The 26,622-nt window shown below is 40.7% G+C and overlaps 1 protein-coding gene and 1 long non-coding RNA gene across 51 annotated transcripts in view; one reads left to right on the forward strand and one right to left on the reverse strand.

Moving 5' to 3' along the window:
• The window catches only part of DTNA (dystrobrevin alpha), a 182,452-nt gene that overhangs the window by 72,482 nt on the left and 83,348 nt on the right, over positions 1-26,622 (reverse strand). For 48 of the 50 annotated variants that reach the window (XM_083449905.1, XM_083449933.1, XM_083449935.1 and 45 more), the window contains 2 exons: positions 11,306-11,373; positions 6,094-6,174 (listed from right to left, as the gene is read on the reverse strand). In XM_083449905.1, coding sequence (XP_083306031.1) covers positions 6,094-6,174; positions 11,306-11,372 — 148 coding nt within the window. In that variant the 5' untranslated portion in view covers position 11,373. Of the gene's footprint in view, positions 1-6,093; positions 6,175-11,305; positions 11,374-19,588; positions 19,633-26,622 lie in introns of all 50 variants that reach the window. The other 2 variants (XM_083449895.1, XM_083449926.1) reach the window with 1 other exon arrangement.
• The window catches only part of LOC310681904, an 83,640-nt gene continuing 80,147 nt past the window's right edge, over positions 23,130-26,622 (forward strand). The window contains exon 1 of the long non-coding RNA XR_014513681.1: positions 23,130-23,482. This is a non-coding gene — a long non-coding RNA (uncharacterized lncRNA). The remainder of the gene's footprint in view (positions 23,483-26,622) is intronic.

Raw genomic sequence — 26,622 nt, forward strand, 5'->3', positions numbered from 1 at the left:
CTCATCTCATTCATAAACTTGCTAGGTGCCCTTAGGCTTTTCTCACTGCCCTTAACCTGACTTCTGTAATATGGGAATAATAATACTAGCCTACCTTACAAAATTGTGATGATTACAAAGATAATGTATGGGTTCTGAACAGTGTAATGATAGAAAAAGTGAAACATTAATATATAGGAAAGACATGAATAATAGAACCAAGACACCAACTGACCAAGCAGAAATGAAAGAAGAGAAGTGCCATTCTGAACTTGACTTAACCAGACATTAACTTTCTGTAACCCAAACAGTAAAACTGCATTCTGAAAAGTAACCAGCATTAGGGTCTGAAGAAGCAGTAAACTTCAAGGTTACTGGAGAATTTGGTTGATGTTTTGTTTGCTACTAAACCAATTCAATACACTCACTGGGCTACATCTTGTTGGGTAGGGTCAGTCTTTTTGAAATTGACACCTGCCCATTTTGGGTTGTATACATCATTATGCTCAGCTGCATACATACCACTTAATTACTGTTACAGTACATTATCGATAACATAATTAATTTTATCTGGCAAACCGAGCCAACCCACATTCAGAAAATGTATGTGATTTAAAGGAATATATTGAAGTAACTAGAATAAATGTAAACTTGGCTGCAGATTATATGGTAGTCAAATAATGTTTGTAAAGCTGTGAGTCCCTAACAGTTCAATGCTAACCATGTTTTCCAAGAAGTTCAACTGACTTTAAAGATAAGGTACGGTAAACGTAAAGGGACCCCTGAACATTAGGTCCAGTCGTGACCGACACTGGGGTTGCGGCGCTCATCTCGCTTTATTGGCTGAGGGAGCCAGCATACAGCATGTGGCCAGCATGACTAAGCCGCTTCTGGAGAAACCAGAGCAGCGCACGGAAACGCCGTTTACCTTCCCGCCAGAGCGGTACCTATTTATCTACTTGCACTTTGTGCTTTCGAACTGCTAGGTTGGCAGGAGCAGGGACTGAGCAACGGGAGTGCACCCCGCCGCGGGGATTTGAACCGCCGACCTTCTGATTGGCAAGTCCTAGGCTCTGTGGTTTAACCCACAGCGCCACCCGCATCTTTAAAGATACTTACTTCCAAATAAATATGTTTGGAGTTAAACTGCATCATTCTCTACTGATACTTCACCCATCCATCCCCATTCCCTGACTAATACTAGAATCCAATGTTATTGCCTCGGTAGCAGCTCAGCAAAATTGTATGCTGCATCATCAAATGCACTGGATGACAGTAGCAAGCAATAGAATAGAGGAACAGTTTCGGTTAACAGAAAAATATCTTGGGCTATCAGCAATAAATGGAAATAATATAAATTAGAAAAGCAAGAAATAAATGGGATTTGGGTAAAATATTATGCACACTGACATTTATATATAAGTTTATACTCCATTGGAACATGGCAACAGCAATTTTAGATGATGTTCCCTGAACCCCTAGGTGGAGTAAGAGTCTGGGTTTCTTAAACAGATATTTTTAATCTTACACAATGTGAAGATGATTTGCAAATCCAAAACAAAGACATTTTCAGGGAAGAGAGGAAAATGAGATTATTTGATGGTCACAAAAACAGAGGCATAGTAAATAAATGAAAGAACTAGGTAATCAGAGAACAGGATGGCATTACACTCTGGTCCAAGTTAAAAGAAATTACTACAGTGGTACCTCGCAAGACGAATGCCTTGCAAGACGAAAAACTCGCAGAACGAAAGAGTTTTTCGTTTTCTGAGTTGCTTCGCAAGACGGATTTCCCTATGGGCTTGCTTCGCAAGACGAAAACGTCTTGCGCCTTTTTTTTTAAAGCCGTCAATGCATTCCTATGGGAAACCGTCAATACACAGTGGTGCTTCGCAAGACTAAAAAATTCACAAAACGAAAAAACTCGCAGAACGAATTAATTTCGTCTTGCGAGGCACCACTGTACTGATGTCATTATAATGTAAGGGTGACGCTAGATTATAACTTTTAAAGTATGGTGGAACTTAGAACAGGAACGCCACAAATCCTCACCACCTGCCACACAGCTTACCCCCCATCACCTTGGATTTATGCTCATCTATTTTGACTGCATCCCTTTAGCAACAAAAGACAAAAAACTGATTTTGCAAGGAATGCAGTAAATTGGAGAACAAGGATCCTGTCCTATCGTGAGCTGAGTGCAAGTGACGTAAATGTTATTTGCTTCAAAACGGCATAGGATTGAACTGCACCTAGGAAACTGGTTTAAAAAGCATGGGCTGCAAATCCATATTGGAACTTCATTTTTGCATCCTAGTCTAACACTCTGATTCTAGTTCCTTTGCTGCCGGCTTGATGATATAATAGCCACTGATGTGAGGCTGGCCCAGAGCACGATGTGTTTAAAAATATCTGAAGTGAGTACATCTTTAATAGCACTTGCATTTAATTTACAGATGTGAATTATTGTTCATTAGACAGGGTGGGACACAAGGCTAACATAAAGTGACAGGCAGAAGAGAAAGAGGCCCCGAGGTATGTAAGAAATTGAAGCTGACTAGCCTACATGCCTCTGAGGCCTAGCTACTATTTGAACTGAGCAGAAGAGTATGAGGAAGAGAAGGATTAGAGTTGGGGAAGGCGTGGAAGTTAACAAGGTCGCCTCCGCGGTCATCACACTACGCCATTCCCCATGAAAACAGCTGTATTGTTCTCCTGATGAGACACAGCAAAAAGTATTTCATTCAAAAGAGAACAGAGGAGAAAAACAACACTGAAACCCCCAAGGTGCCAAATTAAAAACCATCAGGGATATGAACTCCCGGTTTGTCAGCTCTAATTAAACCCCATATTAGAATCATCAGCCTGGCTTTAAATCCAAGGTTTTCAACTGCCAACTGTTTATTCTGATCTAGGGAAATCAGCAGCCTTGCTTTTTCAACAGCCAGCACTGGAGAATAACTATGCAGCACAATGAGTAAGGCCCACCAAGGATGGTGGTTGTTTTCCAGCCGTACAGTACTGTTTAATTGTATAATGGAGTTTTGATTATGGTATGTTGTTAGGCTCTGCCTCTGCTGCTGTGGTCCACAGAGAGATCATATGTGTGCTTGAGATTTCATCATCCTAAATGCTTTTTAATAACTGCTACAAGTAATAAAATACGAAAAGCCGTAGTTTTCAGCAAATGAAACATTTTATGCTGAGGAAGAAGGTATTTCTGGAAATCCAGAATTCTGGTGTTCATACAGTGCTTCAGGCTATAGAAGCTGACACTTCCCATTTTCGACTCAGTTCTGTTGTTCATGATCCTGCTATCTTAGCACCTACACTACTGAACCCTAACTGTTCTCTACTGAAGTTTTGACATGTGTTTCCATAACCATGAATGGCATCTACGGCTTGCTTCAACTACCTGTCCATTAAACCTAAGCTGCATGACCAACCTCAAATACTGCAGTAAAATTATATTGTGATGATTGTGTATTTCCTAGATTTGTTATATTTCACGTGTTGGGAACTTTGACACTCCAGATGTTGCTGAACTACAATTTCCATGAGCCTCAACAAGTATGGCCAATGGGCAGAGATGATGGCAGTTGTAGTTCAGCAACAGCTGGAGGGCCAAAGATTAACCATACATGTTATATTTATACCAATGTATTAGCTGACATTGGCTCTCACTTCGCTCATCTCCTTGGATGAGCAGGAGCAACTAACCATGGTGAGTAGCATTTGATAATTGACCTAGTGGTACATTTCAACTGGACATTATCGTTTGTTTTGCTCACAGCAAATTATGATGTCAAGTCAAGGCTTATTAGCTCTGGTTTGTCTGAGCAAAACAAACCATGATCCCTGGTTCAGACATAACATTGAACCAGTAAAGTGTGTGTCATTTTAGGGGGTGAAACTTAATTTTTGCAGATTTCTTCAATGAGTGGTCTTTAAAATATGCTTTTGGGTGTGAGGAATTCAAATTTGCTGTTGTTTTTGTGACTGGACAACTTAGCTTGCTAAGTCTAATTGATAAGGAAGCACATAAACTGCTTTTGGAAAACAAAAGAATTTTAAATTTACCTTCTGAAAAATGCAAGGCAATGTGATATTTCACACACACACACACACACACACACACTGCAAGTACTAGGTGTTCACGAACAGTCAAAAGCTCTTTTAAAGCCACCCATCACCAAATCCTATGGCAGATAAGTTTTGTGCATTTGTCAGCAGTGTGCTCTTCTAGAATCTTGGCGATATGTATGGAGTACAAGTTGTGGGTGAACCTGGATTTATAAAAGTGGTTATAGTCTAGTAAAAGGAAGTAGCTAAGGAGCGGTGTGCGTTTTAGCTGCCTGCTGAGAATAAAAAATTCTCAAATTGCTTTGAAGCAATGGAGTACAGCTGAATATGTTAGTACTTGGGCTGCAGTCCTGTGTCAAGGACTGAAAATGTAAAGCCCATTAAAAAAAAAAAGGTACATAATCAGGCCATAGGACTCTCTATATAATTATTGATGTGAGTTCTTTCACTGGCAAATGAGCTTGTAAAATCCAGCACACAGACCACACAGCAACATTGCAAATTGTGGCATTTACTGATGAGGCAACGCAGACCAGGGCACTGACCTAGTGTTTAAGTACTATTGTGAATGATCATTGGATATAGTGTAACTACATCAGTATAAAGCAACAGATGTGGCAGAGACATGTCTGGAGAAAGGCAGAAGGTTACTTGACTGGCAACAACTCACTAATAAAGGCATTTTGTCGATTACACAACCACCCTAGATGCTGGATATACACATGCAACCTGTTAGAACAGAAATAGATACACATCGCAGGACAGACTTGCCCCATTTGCCTCCTATCAGCTATTGTTGTAGTTCTATTTACTTAAATGAATACACAACAGATCAGTACAGCTACACTCATGTATAGGACAACAGCAAAGGGGTTTACTGAGTTCAGCAGCTCTGATGAAGCAAGCAGGCTGGCTGGCCTCACCCTTTTTGTATCCTCCAATAATACCTAAAGAGTTAAGTTCTGTTTTTGTTTTTTTAAATAAGGCAAGCAGGCATGCAGAATATCACCGGATTCAGCCATATGCCAATATTAAGTACAGGGTATACAGTGCAGGGAATCTTACTTATTAGGAAGTTCTCATATTCCATTTGGGAAGCAGAGTCAATATAGGAGCTTTCCCTCTAGCAAATCCCAGAGACACATCCTTCAGATCTGCATAGTGACCATAATTTATTTTATTTATTAATTGCATTTATATCCCACCTTTTCCCCAACGAGCTCAAGATGGCGCTCATGGTTCCCTCCTCCTCATTTAATCCCCACAACAACCCTGTGAGGTAGGTTAGGCTGAGAGACAGTAACTGGCCCAAGGTCACCCAGTGAGCCTCATAGCCAAATGGGGATTTGAACCCTGGGCGTCCCGAGTCCTAATCCAGAACCCTAACCACTACACCACACTGGCTCTCACCATACATACACAAAAATAATCAGATGCCATCAACGCCATGTTAATTATTTCAGGAGCTGTTTTGGTCCTATAATATGCAAAATATTATAGAAAAGCTGTAAATAATGGTATAAGGAGGATGTAGCATTCTTAAGAATGGCTTGTTATAATGACCTATTTACCACTTAAAATTTGCTTTGCATTCTAATAATGAAAATTCTGAAGGTGAAAATTAGTATCTATTGGGACTGTAGATGCTTAAAATAAGTTCCACCCAGCTGCACAAGGTAATCTTAGAGGTAAGATGAACAAATCTAATCGTGTTGAAAAGAAACAAAAAAAAAAGGGGGGGGATTTTATTTATTTTATAGTTCATCTCATCATTTTGCTAAGGGAAAAGTAGATGTGCTTAAAAAGCTCCACCCACTCTCTCTTACCCTCACCCACATGCAAACATTTAAACTTTAAAGTATAATTAGCAGTAGTGTAATAACATGCTCTTCTGGAGAACCAGGTGTTCTTATTAGCATTTTGCATATTAAAATAAATTCCTATTTGCATTTCAACTGGGGAACAAACACAACTCTAAAGTGGAAGATAAGATTAATGATGGTAATTCGAATTAACCAGTGGCATACTTACAGTTGCATTTCTTCTGTACAAATCTAAGCTTGCATGCTGTTCTGTAGGTGGATAAACGGATGCGATCCAGATCTTGAGCCCCTAGTGGCAGAAAATTATGCATATGCTATGATAGTTGCAATTTGTGCATGTACCTCACAGACAAAAGAGAGAAAACAAAGAAATGTTCCCTTCAGCATTTTCAAGGCTGTCTTTTCTAACTAGAGAGAATGGGAAGAATGCAGTGTTAAAAATAGTTTAGCAGTGGATAAAGAATAAACCTTCTGTATCTGTCATTCAGAAAAAAACACACAATCTGATCTAGCCACAGGCTAAAAAAACAAAATGGCTGTGCTCCAATTCTAGGACAACACTGTGTAATTTTAATATTTAACTATGAAGTTTACAACAAATACCCACAACTGATGAGAATCAGTTCAGAATAAGATATCAGACATGCAAACTACTAATCTATTTTAGCTGCAAACCATATATTTAGGTGTAAGATTTGTACGAGGAGGTAGGAGTACAAAATAAAAAAATTACGGGGCAAATGGGAAGGAGGGTCATGCAACAACCTTTCTGGAAGCGTCTTGTATTTGGATAATTAAAAGTCAAAAGGTAGGCCTCTGCTACCTTTTCATTAAGCCAAATTTAGTGGTTTTTAAAGTGTTGCTGTTTATAAAGCTGCTTTGCATATGCATGTGAGAGAGGAGACTTCGGACAGCCAGTTTGAGCAATTGCAGCTGTGGGGAAAATATGCAAAGTCGAGCTGAATGAAGCTGGGAAGCGTTATATTTAGCTGATTTGCATGACCCTACAAAAACACAAAGGCCTTGCAAAAAGCCTTTCCAAGAAAACATTTGTAAAACTAAAAAAGACAGGACAAATTCTGAATGCACTAATGACATTTAACAAGTTCTGATTGATTGATTGATACTCTCCTGAGAAAAAGATCACAGCGTGTGCACATCTCGATACTTCAGGGAACAGATCAGAACAAGAGATTGGAGACAAATCAAGGGGAAAGTTCTGTTTGTGTGTCAAGAAGAAATTGAAAGACTTATCAAAGGATCTAAAAAGTAAATAAAAATGGTAAAATGAAAAAGCCCCCTCTATTTTGGCTTTATGATTATAGCCCAGGAAGCAAATATGTCCGGCCATGAAATTTCAAGCTTCCATGTCAGGAAAAAGAGAGAAAGAAGCACCATTATTTCTTCCCTCTCTCAGTTTTGCTCGCTACACTTTTGCTTACTTTTCTCCTTTCTCTTCTCCATCTGCCAAGCATTCTCAACTAGATCCTTTTACCAATTGGCTGCTTGAATGCCATCTGTCCCAGCCAGAAGTTCCCTTGAACTATTTACCGTCTCATCCTCAAAATTTTTCATTTTCCCACAAGATCGTTTATCCTTGGTAGACTAAGACTTTGCTTGGAAGACCCCTTCTAGTGGTCCCAGCTGTTTCCCTCAGCTCAAGTGACAAACACAGCGCAATACTCAAATTTACTTTCCTCCTTCCTCTTTTTTTTTAAAAAAAGAAACATTCCCATTCCTATCAAGAGTCATATATCCATTCCTCTCCCATCTGGGCTGCAAGAGTAAGTGGGAGGGTGGTAGCAGCAACTACCACAGAGTATGACCCACCAGCAGCAAGAAAGTGGGTGGTAGAAGCTTCTCTTGAGTGTTCCTCCATCACAGGAGCAACTCTCTTGTGAAGAAAGGTTGCAGTGTTTGGGACATTTTAGTTTAGAGGAAAGGCGAATAAGAAGTGACACTATGGAAGTTCTCCACGGTATGGAGAAAATGAATAGAGAAAAGTCTTTCTCACACTCTCGTAACACTAGACCTAGTAGACATCTACTGAAGATGAATGTTGGAAGATTCAGGACAGATAAAAGAAAGTACTTCTGCATGCAGCACATGGTTAAACTATGGAACTTGCTCTCATGGTGGTGATCACCAACTTGGATGGCTTTAAAAGATTAGACAAATTCATGGGAGACAAGGCTATTCACAGACACTAGCTATGATGGCCATGTTCTACCTCCACTGTCAAGAGTCAGTATACCTCCGAATATCAGTTGGTGCGAATCACAGGTAGGCAGAGTGCTGTTGTCCTCAGGTCCTGCTTGTGGGTTTCCCACAGGCACCTGGCTGACCACTGTGAGACAGGATGCTGGACCAAATGGGCCATTGGCTTCATCAAGCAAACTCTTCTGTTCGTTATCTGTCAGCCAGACACCCGAATCTGCCTAATGATTCTGTTTGCCTATCACTCAGTTGTATTATTGAATGAGAAACCCATGGTAAAAAAGCAGCTTTTGTTGGCATACATCCAGAAACAAAAAGGATTGTGATTTTTGCTTCTGTCCCAGATGAATGTAGTTTTGTTATCATTGTTATTTGTATTTTGGCTACCGCTCAACATTTTTTCCTACAAATGAAAGACTTCCGATCTGGATGCTGAAGAATAACGGAAAGCAAGTTATCAGATGAATAAGCAACAATGTAATTTTTTTAATAAAAAAAATGGTTTCATGTGCCATGATGATTAACAGTTTGTAGACAAAATACAGTAATACACTGTAAGAGCTGGCTGGTATTTTGTGTTCAGCAGAACTGTATTTCTAATAGATAACATAAGCCAGCAGCAACTTAGAGTGGATATATTCACTTTTCAACGTATGTATCAGGAAACATCTGTCTCTCCTATTATTATTAATTAGGTGCCAGCTCAATGGAAGGTGTTCTGTTTATTAGAACCCCTCATGGCCTTTGACCTTCGTGCCAATTACAATCTTGTCTTTGTACATCAGATGGGGAACAGTGATGTGTAAAACGTAAGAGACTATTGTTGGCAGATTGAAGAGTGTCCTCTTTGCAGAAATAAAAGATCAGCCATCATGGACTATCTTCACCAGTAACTTCTGCATCACATCTTAAACTCAGTTAAGTTAAGCTCATTCTGCTGAAACAGGGTTAGTCCCAACTGGTCAGGGTTCAAGCAGCAGTGTTCTAGCACAGCCTGGATAGCTCAGTAGGTTACAGCATGGTGCTGATAACACCAAAGTTATAGGTTTGATCCCTGTACAAGACAGCTGCATATTCCTGTATTGCAGGGCATTTGACTAGATGATCCTCAGGGTCTCTTCCAACTCTGTGTGAAACTTGCTAAGTCAAAGACAGTGGAAACTGCCTTTTCCCATATCCATTCACATTCTATTAGGAGTAGATCTAGCTCCTCTTCTACCTCAGGAGTTCCCAAACTGTGGTCTATGGTCCACCAGCGGTCCATGAGGTTCACTCAGGTGATCCGTGGCATGTCCGCATTAAATACTGATATCAAATAGTATTTTTATTGCTTCTTTTATTGTATTACAATTTGAATTCAACCAAAAACCATACAGCATTTAGCACAGAGCATTACCAAAGCTACAACAGGCAGAGAAATCATTAAGTGGTCCACCAAAACCATAATCAATGTTCATGTGGTCCCTGGGGAACCATGGCTCTAGCTTACACCAAGCTTTACACAGACCCTCAGCTAAATGTGCTTCAAGCTGTAAGTTAGTTGAAGTTAAAGGTAAAGGTAAAGGGACCCCTGACCATTAGATCCAGTCATGACCGACTCTGGGGTTGCGGCGCTCATCTTGCTTTATTGGCTGAGGGAGCCGGTGTACAGCTTCCGGGTCATGTGGCCAGCATGACTAAGCCGCTTCTGGCGAACCAGAGCAGTGCACGGAAACGCCGTTTTACCTTCCCGCCAGAGCGGTACCTATTTCTCTACTTGCACTTTGAGGCGCTTTCGAACTGCTAGGTTGGCAGGAGCTGGGATCGAGAAGCGGGAGCTCACCCCATCGCGGGGATTCGAACCGCCGACCTTCTGATCGGCAAGTCCTAGGCTCTGTGGTTTAACCCACAGCGCCACCCGCGTCCCTTTAGTTGAAGTTAGGTCCCATTTAATTCAATGGCACAATTAATTTACATGAGAACTAACCTCAGCCAACTTTGTCTGGATCCAACCCATTGCAACATTTATTTAAACATAGTACTGTCAGCTTCAGGTCCTTGTGGTCCTTGTTCCTAGAAGGTAAAGGTAGCTTTACTCTGTAAAGCAACTGACATATTGGCATCTAATCTGGCAAAAGAGGAGAGACCCTCTTGATTAGCAGTCAGCTCATCAAGAATCTCAGCTTCTGAAGCTCTCTACTTCTTGAGAGCTTCTTTGGTTAACTATAAAGCAGTTTTTTAATGTATGTTTATAATCACCAACATTTGCAATCACCCTAAATCCAACTTGTATTATCCAGTTTTATACATCATGGTTCTGTAAAGACCTGCTGGATTGAACTATATAGCCAAGGTTGCCTCACGCTCTCTGGTAGAGACCATTTTGAATGGAGAAAAAGTGATAAAGCTTCACTTTTCTCCTAATATAAGTGAGTACAATGAAGAGACTATTGGCTTTGACTTGAAAGACGTGCATATGACTTCCACAGTGGAAATATGGGCTAGGTTCTGACTTTTCACTATATTTCAGCTTCAATTGCTCATTTGTGAAATGGAAATAATCATGATCAACTTCACACGTCTGATACAAAAACAAACACAAGGTTTACAAAACAGTTTACACACTAGGATGACAATGCTCAGCATATTTATTTGAAATTAAAGTTGCATCCAGGGGTTGGCACTTGTCATTCCTCAGTGACAGAAAGCATTTCTAATCAGGACAGTGTTAACATACTTTAATTAAGAAAATGAAAACTGAGACACTTTAGTAAAGCTAGGAAGATTTCAGTCTAGGGCTCAAAAGTACAGGGCATCCACAGTAAAGAGGATCACCAAATATGCTTGACATTTGATTCTGTAAATGAGAGCCAGTGCTTATGATTGCTCACACTCCTTTTTCTTTCCAAGCCCTCTCCCTTCCCTCTCTCTCAAATCTCCTCACCTTGGATCTCTTAGCAGTAACTGATATGGTAGAAAACCAGCTTTTAAATAATCCACAGAACTACAAAAAGACAGCATTAGGTCAATTAAGTACGCATTCTTGCAACTTGCCTCACACTAAAAGCACTTTTAAAGCACTTTAAAGCCACTGTTTTGCAGAACAACTGCCTATTTGCCCAAGGCACAAATCCATGCAATATTTACCAAAGTTACATTCTGTCTTGCTGGTCTTTTGCAAGAAAGAATTCATCTACTGGGGGAAAGAATGCCACAGTACTTACGCATTTCTGCAAACAGCTGTCTCCTTTCTGCCATGGTGGTTCCTCTTTTCCCACAGTCTTCAATCATTCTAGACAACAAAAATATTAAACATATCTTCAGAATCATTCGTAAGCTGAACACATTTGCAAAAATGTCTGAAATGTTCCAGTGTACTATTTCCCCCCTGTTATATATCCAAAGAACACTGGGGATATCTTTGTCAACAATGTATGATTTAGATTGTGCCCTCAAGCACCTCCTTTCTTCTAGCATTGTCTCTTCCAAAGAATAATGTTTGGTTCTGTTTGAAAGTATCAGTGCCAACTTTTAAACACACCATTTCATCATTTTGCTCAGGGTGCCTCTTGTTTTAAGATGAACTGCTAAACCCTTTTCACAGGCAGTCAATGTAAAATACTGCATTTGAGTTGTCCCTACTAGGCTTTTTACCATGGGTTGATGTCTATTTTAAACAGATAATAATTTTTCTACAGTGGTACCTCGGGTTACAAACACTTTGGGTTACAAACACTTTGGGTTACAAACTCTGCTAATCCGGAAGTAGTACCTCAGGTTGAGAAATTTGCCCCAGGATGAGAACGGAAATTGCGCGCTGGCAGCGGGAGGCCCCATTAGTGAAAGCACACCTCAGGTTAAGAACAGTTTCGGGTTAAGAACAGACCTCTAAAATGAATTAAGTTGGTAACCCGAGGTACCACTGTATTATAAAAATGTGAGGAAATTTGAAAACCATACAGACTTGAAAGGGGCAAGCTTCCTTTGCGGTGACCATTACAGCAAGAATGACTGGACAGAACACATTACTGTATGTTGAAATTTGCTAACCATGTAGACTTAAGACAGGGGTTGAGGAACCTCTGGGTCAAAGGCCAGTCTTGGCCTACCCAATGGGTCCAATTTGGCCTGTGAGATCATTTTCTGCAAACCGCAGCAACCTCTCAATTAGCTGACATTGCTTCTGTTCTTTGGCAGGTGTCTGTTCCCAGCAGGAGTTAACCCCCACTTAACATCTGACAGGTGGTTGTTAAATCCTGCTCAGTTTGGTGTGCATGCCTGTTTCTCCTTGGAACAGATGGACACAACCAAAAGAAGGTGAAAACTACTGGGTTTGCTTGCTCTTAGTGCATGTGCCTGTTCCTTGGGAAAAGGTGCCAATAGCGAAAGAAAGCAAACTCCCCCCCTCCCATCTCTGCACAAAGAAGTCACACCTGGAATGACTTTTAAAGGACAGGGAAGGTGGTTCAGGGAGCAGTTTGCCAAACTGGTCTTTGAAGCACCTTCCTCTTCATTTTAACATTGCTCCAGCAAGGGATTTTGACAAACAGGCAGGGCCACTCATCTGTCATCCATAGGGTATTATGATGATGTCACATGACTGACAGCTGGGTGAACCAATGAGGTCAATTCTGGTAAGGATCTGGTTCACAGAGCCCAAAAGGTTCCCCACTTGACTTAAGAAAACATGAACAGAAAATTATACTGCAGCTGGTTTCAGCTCTTGCAACTATCTTATCTAGGAAAAAACTCCCGAAGGATATCAAGGATGTAATATTTTTATGTTTATGCCTTCCAGTAGCAGATTGGTGCAGATAAAATAAATTCTGATACAAAATAGATGATGCTGTACTCATTTTAGCGAAGTCATGTCTCCTTATTTCTGACCTGAATACAGGCTGGTGAAGAGGAGGTTAAGTTACTGTGTTGGGTGAAACCACATTTGCAAAGTTACCAAGTTCAGCAATCCTTGAAGCTAATAGCTGAAATGGAGAAAGGTTATTGCAGAGCCCTACTTGCCTTAATGGATTTACAGCTGCATCGTGAATCCCTTGTTACATTTCTTCTAATAAAACATTTCTCCAGCAGCAGTATTTCTCAGCTATACATTTCAGCATTTCAGCACTAATCTTTGGCAATATCATAAAATTGCTGCCTGCTCTTTCCTAAGGCTACTTATAATTGCAATGCACTTATAGCATTTGTTTGCACTCATGTAGATGAACTACCTATGGTTTTGTGAGAGAGAGGGGGGAGAGCTGTTAAACCTCACCAAGTATAACAACTCAGTAACTGACTCCTCATGTTTTGCCTTGTTTTTCAAACATCTACATCTTACAAAAAATGAAATTTCATCTTCATGATTCATCTGTTCTATCAAAATAATATAGAGACAATCCCAGCAGGTTCTTTCCATTATACACACTCTTCTAGAGAGTCTGTAAAATTTGAAGATGGGATTGAAAATAATGCTTTGACCTACTTGTGTTCCTGGTAATAAAAGCAGCATTTATTTTTATTTCACTATAAACTATTTTATGTCAAATTCACATGTACCCAATCACAGGTCTATCATGTCCCATTTTAAAGTATTTTTCTTTTCTTTTACAGAAGCATGAAAAGGTCACACTGAAATTCTACACATTTGATACACTTTTTACATGCATTCTTCGTGTATTCCATGCATTTTCTTTAAAATAAGGATTTCTGTGCACATGTCTTAAACCTGAAACTGCACTGCAAAATTCTGATTGACTCTGATCTGCATCTGAAACTGGGACTGGTAAATAGGCCTATTCTCTTTGGACCAAGTAGAGCTGGGAACAGTTCAGAAAAGGGGTACATGATCAATGCACTTAAGCAATTCCTGTATGTGGAAAGGTTACAACACTTGGGGCTTTTTAGTTTAGGAAAAAAGGTGAGAAAGTGAGGATATGACAAAGGCATAGGAGATTGGATAGAGATAACTTTTTCTCCCTCTCCAATAATACTTGACCCTGGTGGGGGGGTGTCATCCAATTAAGCTGAATATTGGAATATTCAAGATAGACAAAAGGAAGTACTTCTTCACACAGCACATAGTTAAACCATGGAATTGGCTACCACAAGAGCCCGTGATGGCCTCCTTTAAAATGAGGTTAAGATGAGACTGTCAAAAGTTACAAGCCATGATGGTTGTGTGCTACCTCGAATACCAGAGGTACTATACACCTGAATATAAGGGAAAGTGCTGATGTGCTCATGCCCTGCTTGGTATAGGCTTCTCACAGGAATCTGGCTAGTCACCGTGAGAACAGGATATTGTACTACATAGAACTTTTGTCTGATCCAGAAGGACTCTTGCTATGTTCTTATGAGACCACCTAGAAAGGAAACCACCAGCATTCATTCACTCTGCCCTTACGCTTAGAGAAATGACATGATAAAAATGTAGCAGTCACTAAATCCCATTCTAAATCAAGAAAGATGTATCAGACGGCAATCCTAATCCACATACATTGACAAACAGCCAGCTGTACAAACACCTCTAGAAATACTCCAGAAGTAACTGAAACTGCCCATTACATGAACTACACTACACTACTGCTACCTTTCATTATAGGTCATTTTTAAAAAAATAATATTTATTGATTTTTCCAACAGCATAACATCAAAACAAAAACATATCCACAAAAAAGAAAAAAGGAGAATATAAAATAATAAAAAAGATAAAAAAATAGAAAAACCCAAAAAAAGAAACCCTCTTCCCCACCCCCTGACACAAAAATTCCCAAAAAACAAACACAAGAACACCCAAACAACACAAAGTTTCAAATTCCTTCTTTTTTGACTTGTTTCCTCAGCCTCCTCCCACCTCCCTCTCTGTATACCAGTTTTTAATCTAGTCGGCAAATTCCATCCAGCTTTTACTGCTTTTTCACTGATTTACTTTTACCCCTTTTAAAAGAAAAATAATAATAGAAAAAGAAAATTAACCTTAAGTCTTCTAATCTTAAACCCTGTAATAATATACCCTTATATCCTAATGTTTCATATTCCTTATCTTAATCCCTGGAACCAAAATAAATTCCTTCCATCATCCCCCAAAAGTACTTATTGAAACCATGTTACATTAAATTTTACTTAAAAATTTCCAATTTATCCCACCGTCTCTTCCCCCCGGTTTCGGGTACTGCCAGTCCTTTTTACAAATTTTAAAGTTTTTCCAATCCATAAGGTCAATCAATCAGCCAGGTTGTCTTATATCCGAGGCCTTTAAGTCATCTTCCTGGCCTGTCTGCAGAGTCTTTTTCGAGGCTAAAATTAAGTCCCAAGACACTTTCCCCTCAACGTCTCCTTTAACCTTCTTGAACAAGCTTGCCCAAACTCTATAATTCCTCTTGTAGACCAAAAAATTGTCCAAAGCTTGCTCCACACTCTTTTTAAAATTGCTAAATTTCACTTCTTCAAACTTTCTCAGAGTGCCAACTTCCAAAATGTACCTTATCAAACCTAAGTCACTCAGTCCATTATAGGTCTTAATGGTTCATGAATACTGATACAGTATATTCAATAACTAAAAATAACTTTAAAAAACAACAACAAACAGGTAATATTGGTAATCATTCCCTCTAACAACAAACTCAGTTGGCTGAGTGCCAACAGGACTGGAACTGAAGTAGTAGCTGAGCAACAAGATGGAGATACCAGCTTCTCAGATGAATCCAGAGGCATGGAGAACCACAACACATGAAAAAAAAAGAACAATTTCAAAAGTCGACACCCCATCAGCCCTATGAGAACTGTTGAGGGGCCTCCAAAACCCACAATGTGTTGAGCTTTGGCCAGCAAACACACAAAACAGGGAGCAGAAGAGATGGTCTGCATGAGCCCCTTATAATTTTTATCCTGGAGGCAGGTCTAGTTAGCTTGCTGCAAACCTGAGCAAGAACACTCCTGTGTGTAGGGGCAATACATTCTCACCATTTACTTGAAGGTCCCACTGGTGTTCTCTGTTCTCAGCACATCATTAGAAAGCAAGCTGACATAGTTATGAGAAATATGGTAACTCTGGGCTGCATTGGCTTTTTTAGCTGCCGCATTACACTGTTGGCTCATGTCAAGTTTGTGGTCAACCAAGACTCCTAGATCCTTTTCACATGTACTGCTCTCAAGCCAAAGTGACACCTGGCTTGAGAGCAGTACATGTGAAAAGGATCTAGGAGTCTTGGTTGACCACAAACTTGACATGAGCCAACAGTGTGATGCGGCAGCTTAAAAAGCCAATGCAATTCTGGGCTGCATCAATAGGAGTATAGCATCTAGATCAAGGGAAGTAATAGTGCCACTGTATTCTGCTCTGGTCAGACCTCACCTGGAGTACTGTGTCCAGTTCTGGGCACCACAGTTCAAGAAGGACTAAGGGAGCTGGGCATGTTTAGCCTGGAGAAGAGGAGGTTAAGGGGTGATATGATAGCCATGTTCAAATATATAAAAGGATGTCACATAGAGGAGGGAGAAAGGTTGTTTTCTGCTGCTCCAGAGAAGCGGACACGGAGCAATGGATCCAAACTACAAGAAAGAAGATTCCACCTAAACATTAGGAAGAACTTCCTGACAGTAAGAGCTGTTCGACAGTGGAATTTGCTGCCAAGGAATGTGGTGGAGTCTCCTTCTTTGGAGGTCTTTAAGCAGAGGCTTGACAACCATATGTCAGGAGTGCTCTGATGGTGTTTCCTGCTTGGCAGGGGGTTGGACTCGATGGCCCTTGTGGTCTCTTCCAACTCCATGATTCTATGATTCTTACTTCCAAACGCTTAATGTTTTGAAATATAGCTATTTGCCCTGCCTGTTTTCTGTGTGTTTCAAAACATGTCAACATCAATCTGCCCTGCACCATATGAGTAAGAAATGCCAAGGGTACTGTTCACAGAGGTGCATTTAGAAATGTAACTCTCAGGATAATGGAAAAGTGTGGGTTTTGGTGTGTGTTTTTAAAAGCAGATTTGATCATAATGGCAGCAACATTTCATACCCTTTCATGGAAGGCCAGTTTTAAATGTTGTACTTGCTCAATGTGTCCTGTGTAACAGGAAAAGCACATATGATAGCAGCTCAAGGTTCTGTATCTCCCTTGCCTTCAGGGTTCTTTTCATTTCATTTGACTAGGTCAGGGGAAAATATGACATCTACCAAAGAAAGCCAGAGAGAAGCTGCAGGGAGAGGGAGTATGAAGTTCTGAAAGAGAAGTATCATGAAGACAAAAGGCTTTTCCTCAAGACAATGCGTGTTGACTTTTGCATTCTCTCATGTTGCTGATTTGGCCAGGCAGGGCTACAAGGCAGGCTGCAACTTTTCACATGTCATTAAGCTCCTACTTAGTCAATAGGATCTCTTGAACTGCCTAGTGGTGGCATGATTAAAACCAAATTCACTTTAAAAGAAGTGATCAGTGACAGAATTAGGTTGGGTAGGATTGCTGGCCTTGTAATAATTCGGAGGTTCTGAGTCTGGAATGTGGTATATTAGAATATTATCATTACATTGTTTCAAAACACTTCTTGTTTCTCTGCTGACAGTTTCCATCATAACCAGCAGGTTAAGTAAAGGTGAAATTCTGGCCCAAACATATGATATTTGTATAGTAATCATGGGGGAGACAATGATTAGATTAAAATGTTTTCTCATTGCTCCTCAAAATACAAAACTGCCTGAAATAGTTCTTCAAATAACTGACTAGGGGGTAGAAGAGCTGAAAACAATGCCAATATACTTCACATCTGGCAACCAATGTGCCTCTTTGATTTCAGATAGTGTATGGGTAGACAAGTTTAAAAAGCCCAAGACACAAACTTTCACGGCCCTCCACCAGGCAGCCACTTTAATGCTTTTTAGGGGCCAGGCAGTGATGTTTTTCTTCTCTGAGGCCTTTTAGCATCCTTCTACCATATTTTAATGTTCGCTAAATTTTATTTAATATTAGTCTCTGCCACACAAGCATCAATTAGATGGATTCAGCTTATGTGTGGGTGTTTTAGCTCTTTCTAATTGCTGAATTGATTTTTTTCCTGGGGATGATATTTATTTCTATGGTAGGCTAGATTGTTAGTGTGAACTGTGGTTTTTGTGTTTTGATGTGTTTTGATGTTTGTCTAATACTCGTGTAGTGCATTGCCTAGAGACAGTTGCCTAGAGATTTGCAGGAGGCGACTGACAAACGAACATGACAACTAAATAACAAATAAAATGAGCAATTAAAAAACTCCATTCACAGAGCTCTCACTGAAGAGATTAATGAGGTGAAGCCACCAAAAAATTATTTTTTCTCCATAGTGATTACTTCTAAGACTGCTCTTTAACACTGTAGACAGAGCTACAGATCATAGCTCCAATGTTAATGGAAAACACACGTCAGTGATTCTATAGTTGTGATCCTTGCTTTGCAGGGAGCTAGACTAGATGATCCTTTGGGTCCCTTCCCGCAATTCTGTGAAAACCTGCTTGAGCCAGAAGGTTGGTGGGCTACTACAACAGCTCAGACTGGAAGCCCTGGCTTATATTGAAGCAGAGTGCAAGTCCATTTCCCAATCTTGGAACTTTTCATCCACTCCACTGACACAATTCCTACCTTGTATTGGGGAACAGGGTCCTTGATGAAGATGGCAGTGGCTTAGATCATGGATGGCAAAAGCTGCTTCCAGCCTCCCACCGGCCCTTCTCATGCCCCCAACTTCCTGAAAAGGGCCTCCAAATTTCATCTTGTTCTTCCAGTGCAAAGAGGTTGGATGGTGATGTATGGATTCTTGCAGTGACTGTACCAACAGAGCTCACAGTACTAGCATGTTGACCACTTAGGAAACCCATTTTTTTAAAGGGAGGGCATATAGTTTCAGAAAGTTAAAAAGTTTAACTTATAAATGAGCACTGTGTATTGAAAGAAAATCTAACCATCAAGTTTCTACTTCTTGTGAAGAAAGCTGGTTTTTAAAAAACTGAGTGATGAATAGAAGCCAAAATTAGTATGTGGCTACCGATGCATAATTTGATATTAATAAAAACGAATGTTGTGCACAGAATTCTGTTGGAACACAAGTACAAAGCAGAGAAACAAAGTGCTAAATTAATGCAATTTTTAAATCTCTTTCTTCTTCTCACCTACCTATGTGTTTGTTGAGCTAAGTTGTACTTTAAACATTTCATCCTAGAACAGGAGTGGCTGACCCACTGGGGCAAAGCCATAGCAATAGCCTCTCAGCAGCACAATTGCTGACATTTACCAGAAGGCATGGAGCTTCATCAGACTCAGGGTTGTACAGGTACATCAGTAAGAACTGCTGCTGCTGGGGGGGGGGGGCATGCTGCAGCTCTGCCTCACACAGCGAGCCACTCCTGTCCTAGAATATTCCATTAAATTAACTGAATAACTCTTCTTTATGCTCATCACATGATACTGGTTTATCTTCTCAACATATTCTACTACAGCGGGTTAATATAAACTCCTTCATTATAAAGCCAACTTTGATACAAACCTATGCTGTTTTTCACCCCAGAGAAAATCCAGCTTGTTCTGTATCTACTTGATAAAAAATACATCACCATAGATCAGACATTTAATTTGCTGTCCATGATTAATATAGAGCTGGAAACATATTACAGGGAATATGCAAAAATAATTAACCAAGAACATATTTGACATCATTTATTTATTTTCTTACATTTATATCCCTCATAGAACCCAAGAAGGCACATGTGAGGTCTATAGGAGGCCTCTCATAATCTATGCTCACTGGAACTCTCAAGGAGGTCAAGAGCAGTGTGACACAATGCTCAGGTTGCACACTCTGTCCCTTCTAGGTTAAGGGTCACTTGCCTGAAAGAAACCAAAATTTGGGCGCCAGAACTACTATGACCTCAAAAAGTTTGTGTGAAAATTACTTTGCATTAGGGCACCCAGTTTGGCCTGCAGATATTGCTGGACTGCTCCTCCCATCATCCACTTGTCACAGTGGTTGGAATGGATGGGGACTGAAGGTCCAACAATATCTGGAGGACCATAGGCTCCCTTCCTTTCTTTGGGCCAAACTACACATTGTGTACTTTGATTTCCCGAGCTATTTTTCTTCTGCTCAGCAGTGAAGTGGGGAATTTGGGTTGGGCTTTCAGTACAGGTCTGAGTAACCCTTTCCTTTCAAGCTGATTTTCCAAAGCAAGTCACCTCACATTGCTATTAGCAGTGGAGTGGAAAACATACATGACACTGCCAGGATGCAAAGAGGTCAAAACAGGCTGGTGGTTAAGTTCTGGAGTAGACAAATAAGGATCCAAGAGGTGGATGAAGTGGTCTGATAGGTCAGTAGTCAGGCCCCTTACCTCCATATTAACCTGTTCCGATGCAGCTTGGGGCTCATAGAGGAAGCATAAGCAATAAAAAGGTGAAGCAGGTGAAGATAGGTGCAGACAAGGGTCTCTAGCAGGCCCAGCTGGCTGTGCTTTGGAAGTTTCTATCTGAGCCAAGAGCTGTGGTCATATGAGGATTTATGTAGGCTGGCAAGGTCAATACTGCAGTTGGCTCAAAATTTCTAAACTGTGGATAGGATGAAGGTATTATTGAGGGCTCATCCTCTAAATCTGAGGAAGTCAGGAGAGGTACGTCTCAGGCCAGGATGGTGTAGGGAGAGGAGCTGAGGGTATTCTCTTCAAGTGAAGCAGCCTGTGTTTTCTCCTCATATGTGTGTTCCTCAGGGTAGTATGAGGGGGCCGTTTTCCTCTCAGAGTCTTAACAGTAGCTCAGGGGTGGGGGAAGATATTGGCACTTAGGAACTGTGGCTTGAAGAAAGGGTTAGCCCTCTCATACACCTACTATGGGCCCAATTCAAATCACCCCCCCTTGCAGCTAGTTTTAGGAAAAGAAAACTAAATTGGCAGATCTAATTGCATGCTTCCCACAAAATTATTGGCCCCTAGATTAGGGAGTTTTAGGTTCTCTGCTCTGAGGTGGCCTTGAGCAAAGCTTGCTCCACTAAACTGGAATTTAGCAGTGACCTATATATAGCTCTGGTAGATAAGGCTGGTAAAAACTTTGCATCTTCAACGCGATAGTAATTATTAATAAAGAAAAAGAAATTAGAATGATGGAAACCTAAATTAAACTAACTGGAGGTTTTTGTGTGGTTTTTTGTTTTGTTACGTTCCTAAATTTCCCCCCAAAATGAACTCAGTTTATTACTTTTACTCTAATTAATTGTTATTCATTATTCAACATTATTCATTATTCATCATTATTTTACAATAACACAAAGGGCAGAATGATGTACAGCATCATTAAACATAAAATTTATTTATACAAGGACACCAAGGAAATATATAGCATATAAAGCTCAACATCCAACAGTGCTAATACACAGCTGAAACCAGAACACACTACTGGAGACTGACCCTATTCTTCTTTGATACCCTCACCTGCTAAGGTCACTCGGAAAAATTATCGGTATGGTAGGCAGCACAAAGTACAGTTGGAAAAGAACATTTCTAATAACCCAAAAATTATTAGTGTGAGGAGATTCTTTTCAGGAGCGTTGTGTGGGGGAAAGGGGGCAGCCATATTTTTTTCATACAATGCTCCTGGAAATAATGCTGTGTCTTCACATAATCATTCCCATTGTTTTCTTGGCCCATTTTGAAAACACACAGTGGCAGCCATGCTACGTAGTCACTTGGGGTGGCTTTTACCCATACAGTGATGCTTTGAACTGAAGAAACAAACCCTACTGATTGCTTCTTCCCTCCCATCAAAAGTATGTGTCCTTCGTTGGAACACCTGCTTCCTGCTCCTAGTCAGATGAGCTCACCCCCCCCCCCCCAGCACAACCTCCAGTATTTGGCTGGGCCAAGAAAGCAAATGGAGAAGGATACTCTAGTTGTAGAAGTCTATGAAAAGAAACTCAAAATTAATCTCCGCCTCCCCCATGTGAAGTATACATTTCTCTAGTGTGGCAAAACAGTCACATTGTGGGAACACATGCAATGGTAACTTCCCAGGTGGTATTCAAGCATATACTTGTTTGTGTGTGAGAGAGAAAACACAATTTATAACAACGGCCCGCAAAATGCAGTAGCAATGACAACCACACAGGTCTCTCTCTTCAGTGGCATAATACTTTTCAATGTGTTACTTGAAGTTGGCAAAGGCATACCCTCTGGACTGTTTTAAAAGAGGGTTATTAGACCAATTGCTGGCGTCTGTGCATTGCCTCCAGTACTTGAGGCAGTATCAGTTGCTGGGGAATGCAAATTGGGAGAATGTTGTTGTACTCATGTCCTGCTTGTGGGCTTCCCATAGGCATCTGGTTGGTCACAGTGAGAACACAATGCTAGACTCAATGGATCTTTGGTCTAACCCAGATGGGTTCTCCCTATGTTATAATGTGTATTATACTGTGATGCAGGCTACCGTGCATATAGAAATATGGTGGAACTGAATGCAGTAACAGAGTGGTGGGGCAGCAGCTCTCATGTGACCATCTGACAGCTGAGCTGCTTCTCCTATCTGGGAAGGAGAGGGGAGGAGGCAGTTGGTGCAGTGATAATGCACCAGTATAACAGAAGGATTGACTCTGCCTTTGAATCTGCACCACTGACTTCCCCTCCCCCTCCTGATAAGCAATAGTGACTCAGCTGTTGGGAGGTCAGGTGAGTGCTGCCACCAGCATACGGCCCACTACTGATTAAATGCACATCTAAAGCCTTCCTTTCTTGCTCAGTATTGTTGGCAACAGGCTAGAAAAGATTAAGGGGAATATGTATTCCTATAAATCCTGCTCTCTCGGGATGATAAAGTAGGTATTTCTAAAACAAATCCAAAGCTGACATGAGCTTATATAGCCCCAATAGTATCACATTATTTTACACCATCTGAGAATCTGTCTGGAAACCTCACAGTTATCTGAAGCTGTTTTAATGGCCATTGAACACACACGCCTCTCATTCCAAGCATCTTCTCCCCACCCCTCCTTCCTTGATCTTTCCCCCTCTTTTCTGTACTTACTGTTTCTCTCTCATGTTGCCCCTTTCAACTGCTTTATTCTTCCAGCCACACCTAGTTGTGCTGTGACAAATCATACTGCTTTCTGATGTCTTTCACTTCACAATTTGCTTTGTAGGTAAAGAACAAAGGAGCAAAATGGTGAACTCAGCTGGGCTCTAGACACCGTGCCCTGATCACTTCTTTCATTGCTCAATGTGCCCCGCAGGCTGCAAACTAAAACTGACCAAAGAGGTAGTGAACTTGCAGTTCACAGGTGCTGCGAACAAACTGTTCAACACACCTCTGAAAGATACCAGCAAGAAGATATGCAGCAGTCTCAGCAGTGAGCAACATCACTGGAAGAAGTCTAGAAAAAGGCAGCCATCTGAACAAACATCAGGTAGTAGTTTTCTTGGTCAGATTTACTAGTTACAGTGGTACCTCGGGTTACATATGCTTCAGGTTACATACGCTTCAGGTTACAGAGTCCACTAACCCAGAAGTAGTACCTCGGGTTAAGAACTTTGCTTCAGGATGAGAACAGAAATCGTGCTTCGGCGGCACGGCAGCAGCAGGAGGCCCCATTAGCTAAAGTGGTGCTTCAGCTTAGGAACAGGTGCAGGTTAAGAACGCATCTCCAGAACGAATTAAGTACTTAACCCGAGGTACCACTGTATTTACTTATAAAAGTGGTTACCTTTTTCCATAAAGAGCACCAAGATGGCGTGCACTAGATACAAAACCAATATAAGCAATACAAACAGAAAAGGATAATATTACGCAACAACAGAAGCAATGCTATACTCATGGACAGCAGTAGGCAGCACTGTCTGTGAAGTTTTGCAGGTAAAGGGCACACCCTATGTGGTGTAGTGGTTAGTGTTTTGGACTAGGGCGTAAGAGGCCAGAGTTCAAATCCCCACTTGGCCATGAACCGCACTGTGCGGCTTTTGACCAGTTGCCAACTCTCAGCCTAACCTACCTCATGGGGTTGTTGTGACTTCATTGGTGGATACGTGGGATATAAATGCAATGATAAAATAAATAATTATAAATAATCAGAGGTGTCGATTAGATTTCCAAGCTGGAAGTGTTTGAGCAGCATTGTACAAATAGGGATCACTTTCTGGACCATGTAAAAGAGCTCCGAAATGCACCTGACTGCTCTGAACCTTATTGTATATGGGAATAAGAAATGGTAACTGGAGAAACCATCAGCGTAGCATCTACTCTCTTTAGTCACCCACATTTTGCATTCTCTCCGCTGATGGAGACAGTTGTCAAAAATTGCTGTGGCCTCCAAAACCTCCAGATTCTGGCAGAAGCGATCTCAGCGTCCTAGGGGGAAATTAATTCTGCCGTTGTAAGCTGCAGCTGAGCACAGGGCACTTCTTGCCTTTTCCCCTTCACTTTCTGTAGCATCAACGTGATGTTGTCAGAGAAACAGCTGCAGGGAAACATTTCTACTGCAGTGGAGCACATCACTGGGAGTATTCTACCTCCCGTATGCAAATCACAGGAAATTTGAAGAGGAATGTGGACAAGAATGGGAGATCTTGACACCAACCATTTGTATGGTCTTGATTCTAGGTGCATGCAGCTTCCTTTGGCAGGAGAAGATGTTTACACAGCTCAATTTAATTGTCAGCTTTTAAGCACTGAAGACCATCCCCTCCCCCATTTCTCACTGAGAAGCTTGAAATATGTCATTCTGGTGACAAGGAAATCCTTTTTTTCTTACATGTTACTTCCCACCCTTCTTCTTGCATAAAAGGCTGGATCTAGACACATCAAAAAAGCATTTCAGGAAAGCGCGTTGTAAACCTCATAGAGGGAAATCACGTTGGCAAAAGACAGGACTCCACAACTCCACCTGGTGTCACAGTGTTATAACACACATAAAGCACTTTTTCTTTACCAATGTAGCTGAGTCCAAAGTCTCCAGTATAGAGCTTTTAGGTTTCCTGAAAGTTTTAACATAACCCTCAACTCAAAACACATGTAATTTGCAAGAAGATACTCTCATGGCCTAAATCCCAGCCAAGACAAGGAATATGGGGGGAAGTGGGGTGGGGGGAGAGGATCAGTCCCTTAGCCAATTAAAATAAATCCACCTTGCCTACAATATAGACTGATCAGCTGAAGCAAAGTGTGATCCTCTGCCTCAGTGGGAATTCCCAACTGACTTTTAGACAGGAAATGGAACTTGATATCTGAAACCTCACAAATCATGAGGAATATACCTAAATGGCTTGCTTTTGCAAAATCCCCCCCTTTTTTGCCGGTCAAAGGAAGTCCCTTTTTTGTGTGTACAGTTCTCTAATAACACAGCAGAAAGATACTGTATTGCACATGACCATCTTTAAGGCCCTGAGCCCGGCCTTGGCTGGGGAGGGTGGGGTATAAATACTAATACCAATTATTATTATTATTATTATTATTATTATTATTATTATTATTATTATTAAAGCACCCACATGCAGAACCTCTTACAGTGCAAGTGGCATGGAAGTTCTTGTTTCTTAACTGAAAGAATGACACTTAAGGAAGAATACATTTTGAGACTGTCAATGCAAAATGAGACATGTCCAATGCAAATATCCAGAGTTGCAGCCCAGGCTCTGAATTGCAGTTAATTAACAGAAGTACCTCTTCTGACACTGTTCCTTTCCTCTCTGTCCTAAAAAATCAGGCTGCAGTGCTGTTGTAGGTTTGTATGTGTGTAATATTACACAGATGCCAAACTGAATGCTCATTTCAACAGGGTATTGTTTTGTTTTTTGTCTGATACAGTGCTACAAACATACATGCCTGGATTAAAGTAACCCTGAAATTAAGTCAGCATGCTTATATATAGGGACAATGTGTTTTGTTATTATCTCATGTGCCATATCTAAAGAGCAGTACTTAAGAGAACTTTCCCCAGGAGTATTATCAGCAAGGGAAGAATATCACCCAGACTATACCTATTAATTTAATCTAGTGTCACTGGGTGGTACTCAGAGAAGACCCACTGAAATGAATGAAGCTAACCTTTATAAGAAGACCAAAATCATTACTGGAATTTTCCGTCATTGGTCAAGTTTCGAAAAACCTCATGCAATAATAGAGGAGCAAGACCTGAATATAAATATAAGTCTTGTAGATTTTCAGCAGAAATGTTTTCCAAAATCTCTGTTCATCCTCCTACAACAGCTGTGGTGCAATCACTCTGGGGAGAATTCATGCATCATTATGTCAGCTCATTTTTATATATCTTTAGTCACGTCTGATAACTCAGGATTGGAAATTACAGGCTGTTTTACAAAGAGAGGAAATTAACTGAATGGCCTTGATGTAGTCATTTGGGTTACTCATTCCAATAAATGTTATCTGTCTCTTAGCTCTGCTGAATTCTGAAGACAAACAGTATTAATAAATGTACAAAATGGAAAGAAAAAAACTTGATATGGAGTATATTATCTCTTTGAATTGGGACCGATGGCTATATTAATGTAGCAAACAAATCCTTGAGTTAACAAAAATGAAAGTGGGGAAAAT

The sequence above is a fragment of the Podarcis tiliguerta genome (assembly GCF_965153285.1).
Source record: "Podarcis tiliguerta genome assembly, chromosome: 7".
NCBI classification, from domain to species: Eukaryota; Metazoa; Chordata; class Lepidosauria; order Squamata; family Lacertidae; genus Podarcis; species Podarcis tiliguerta.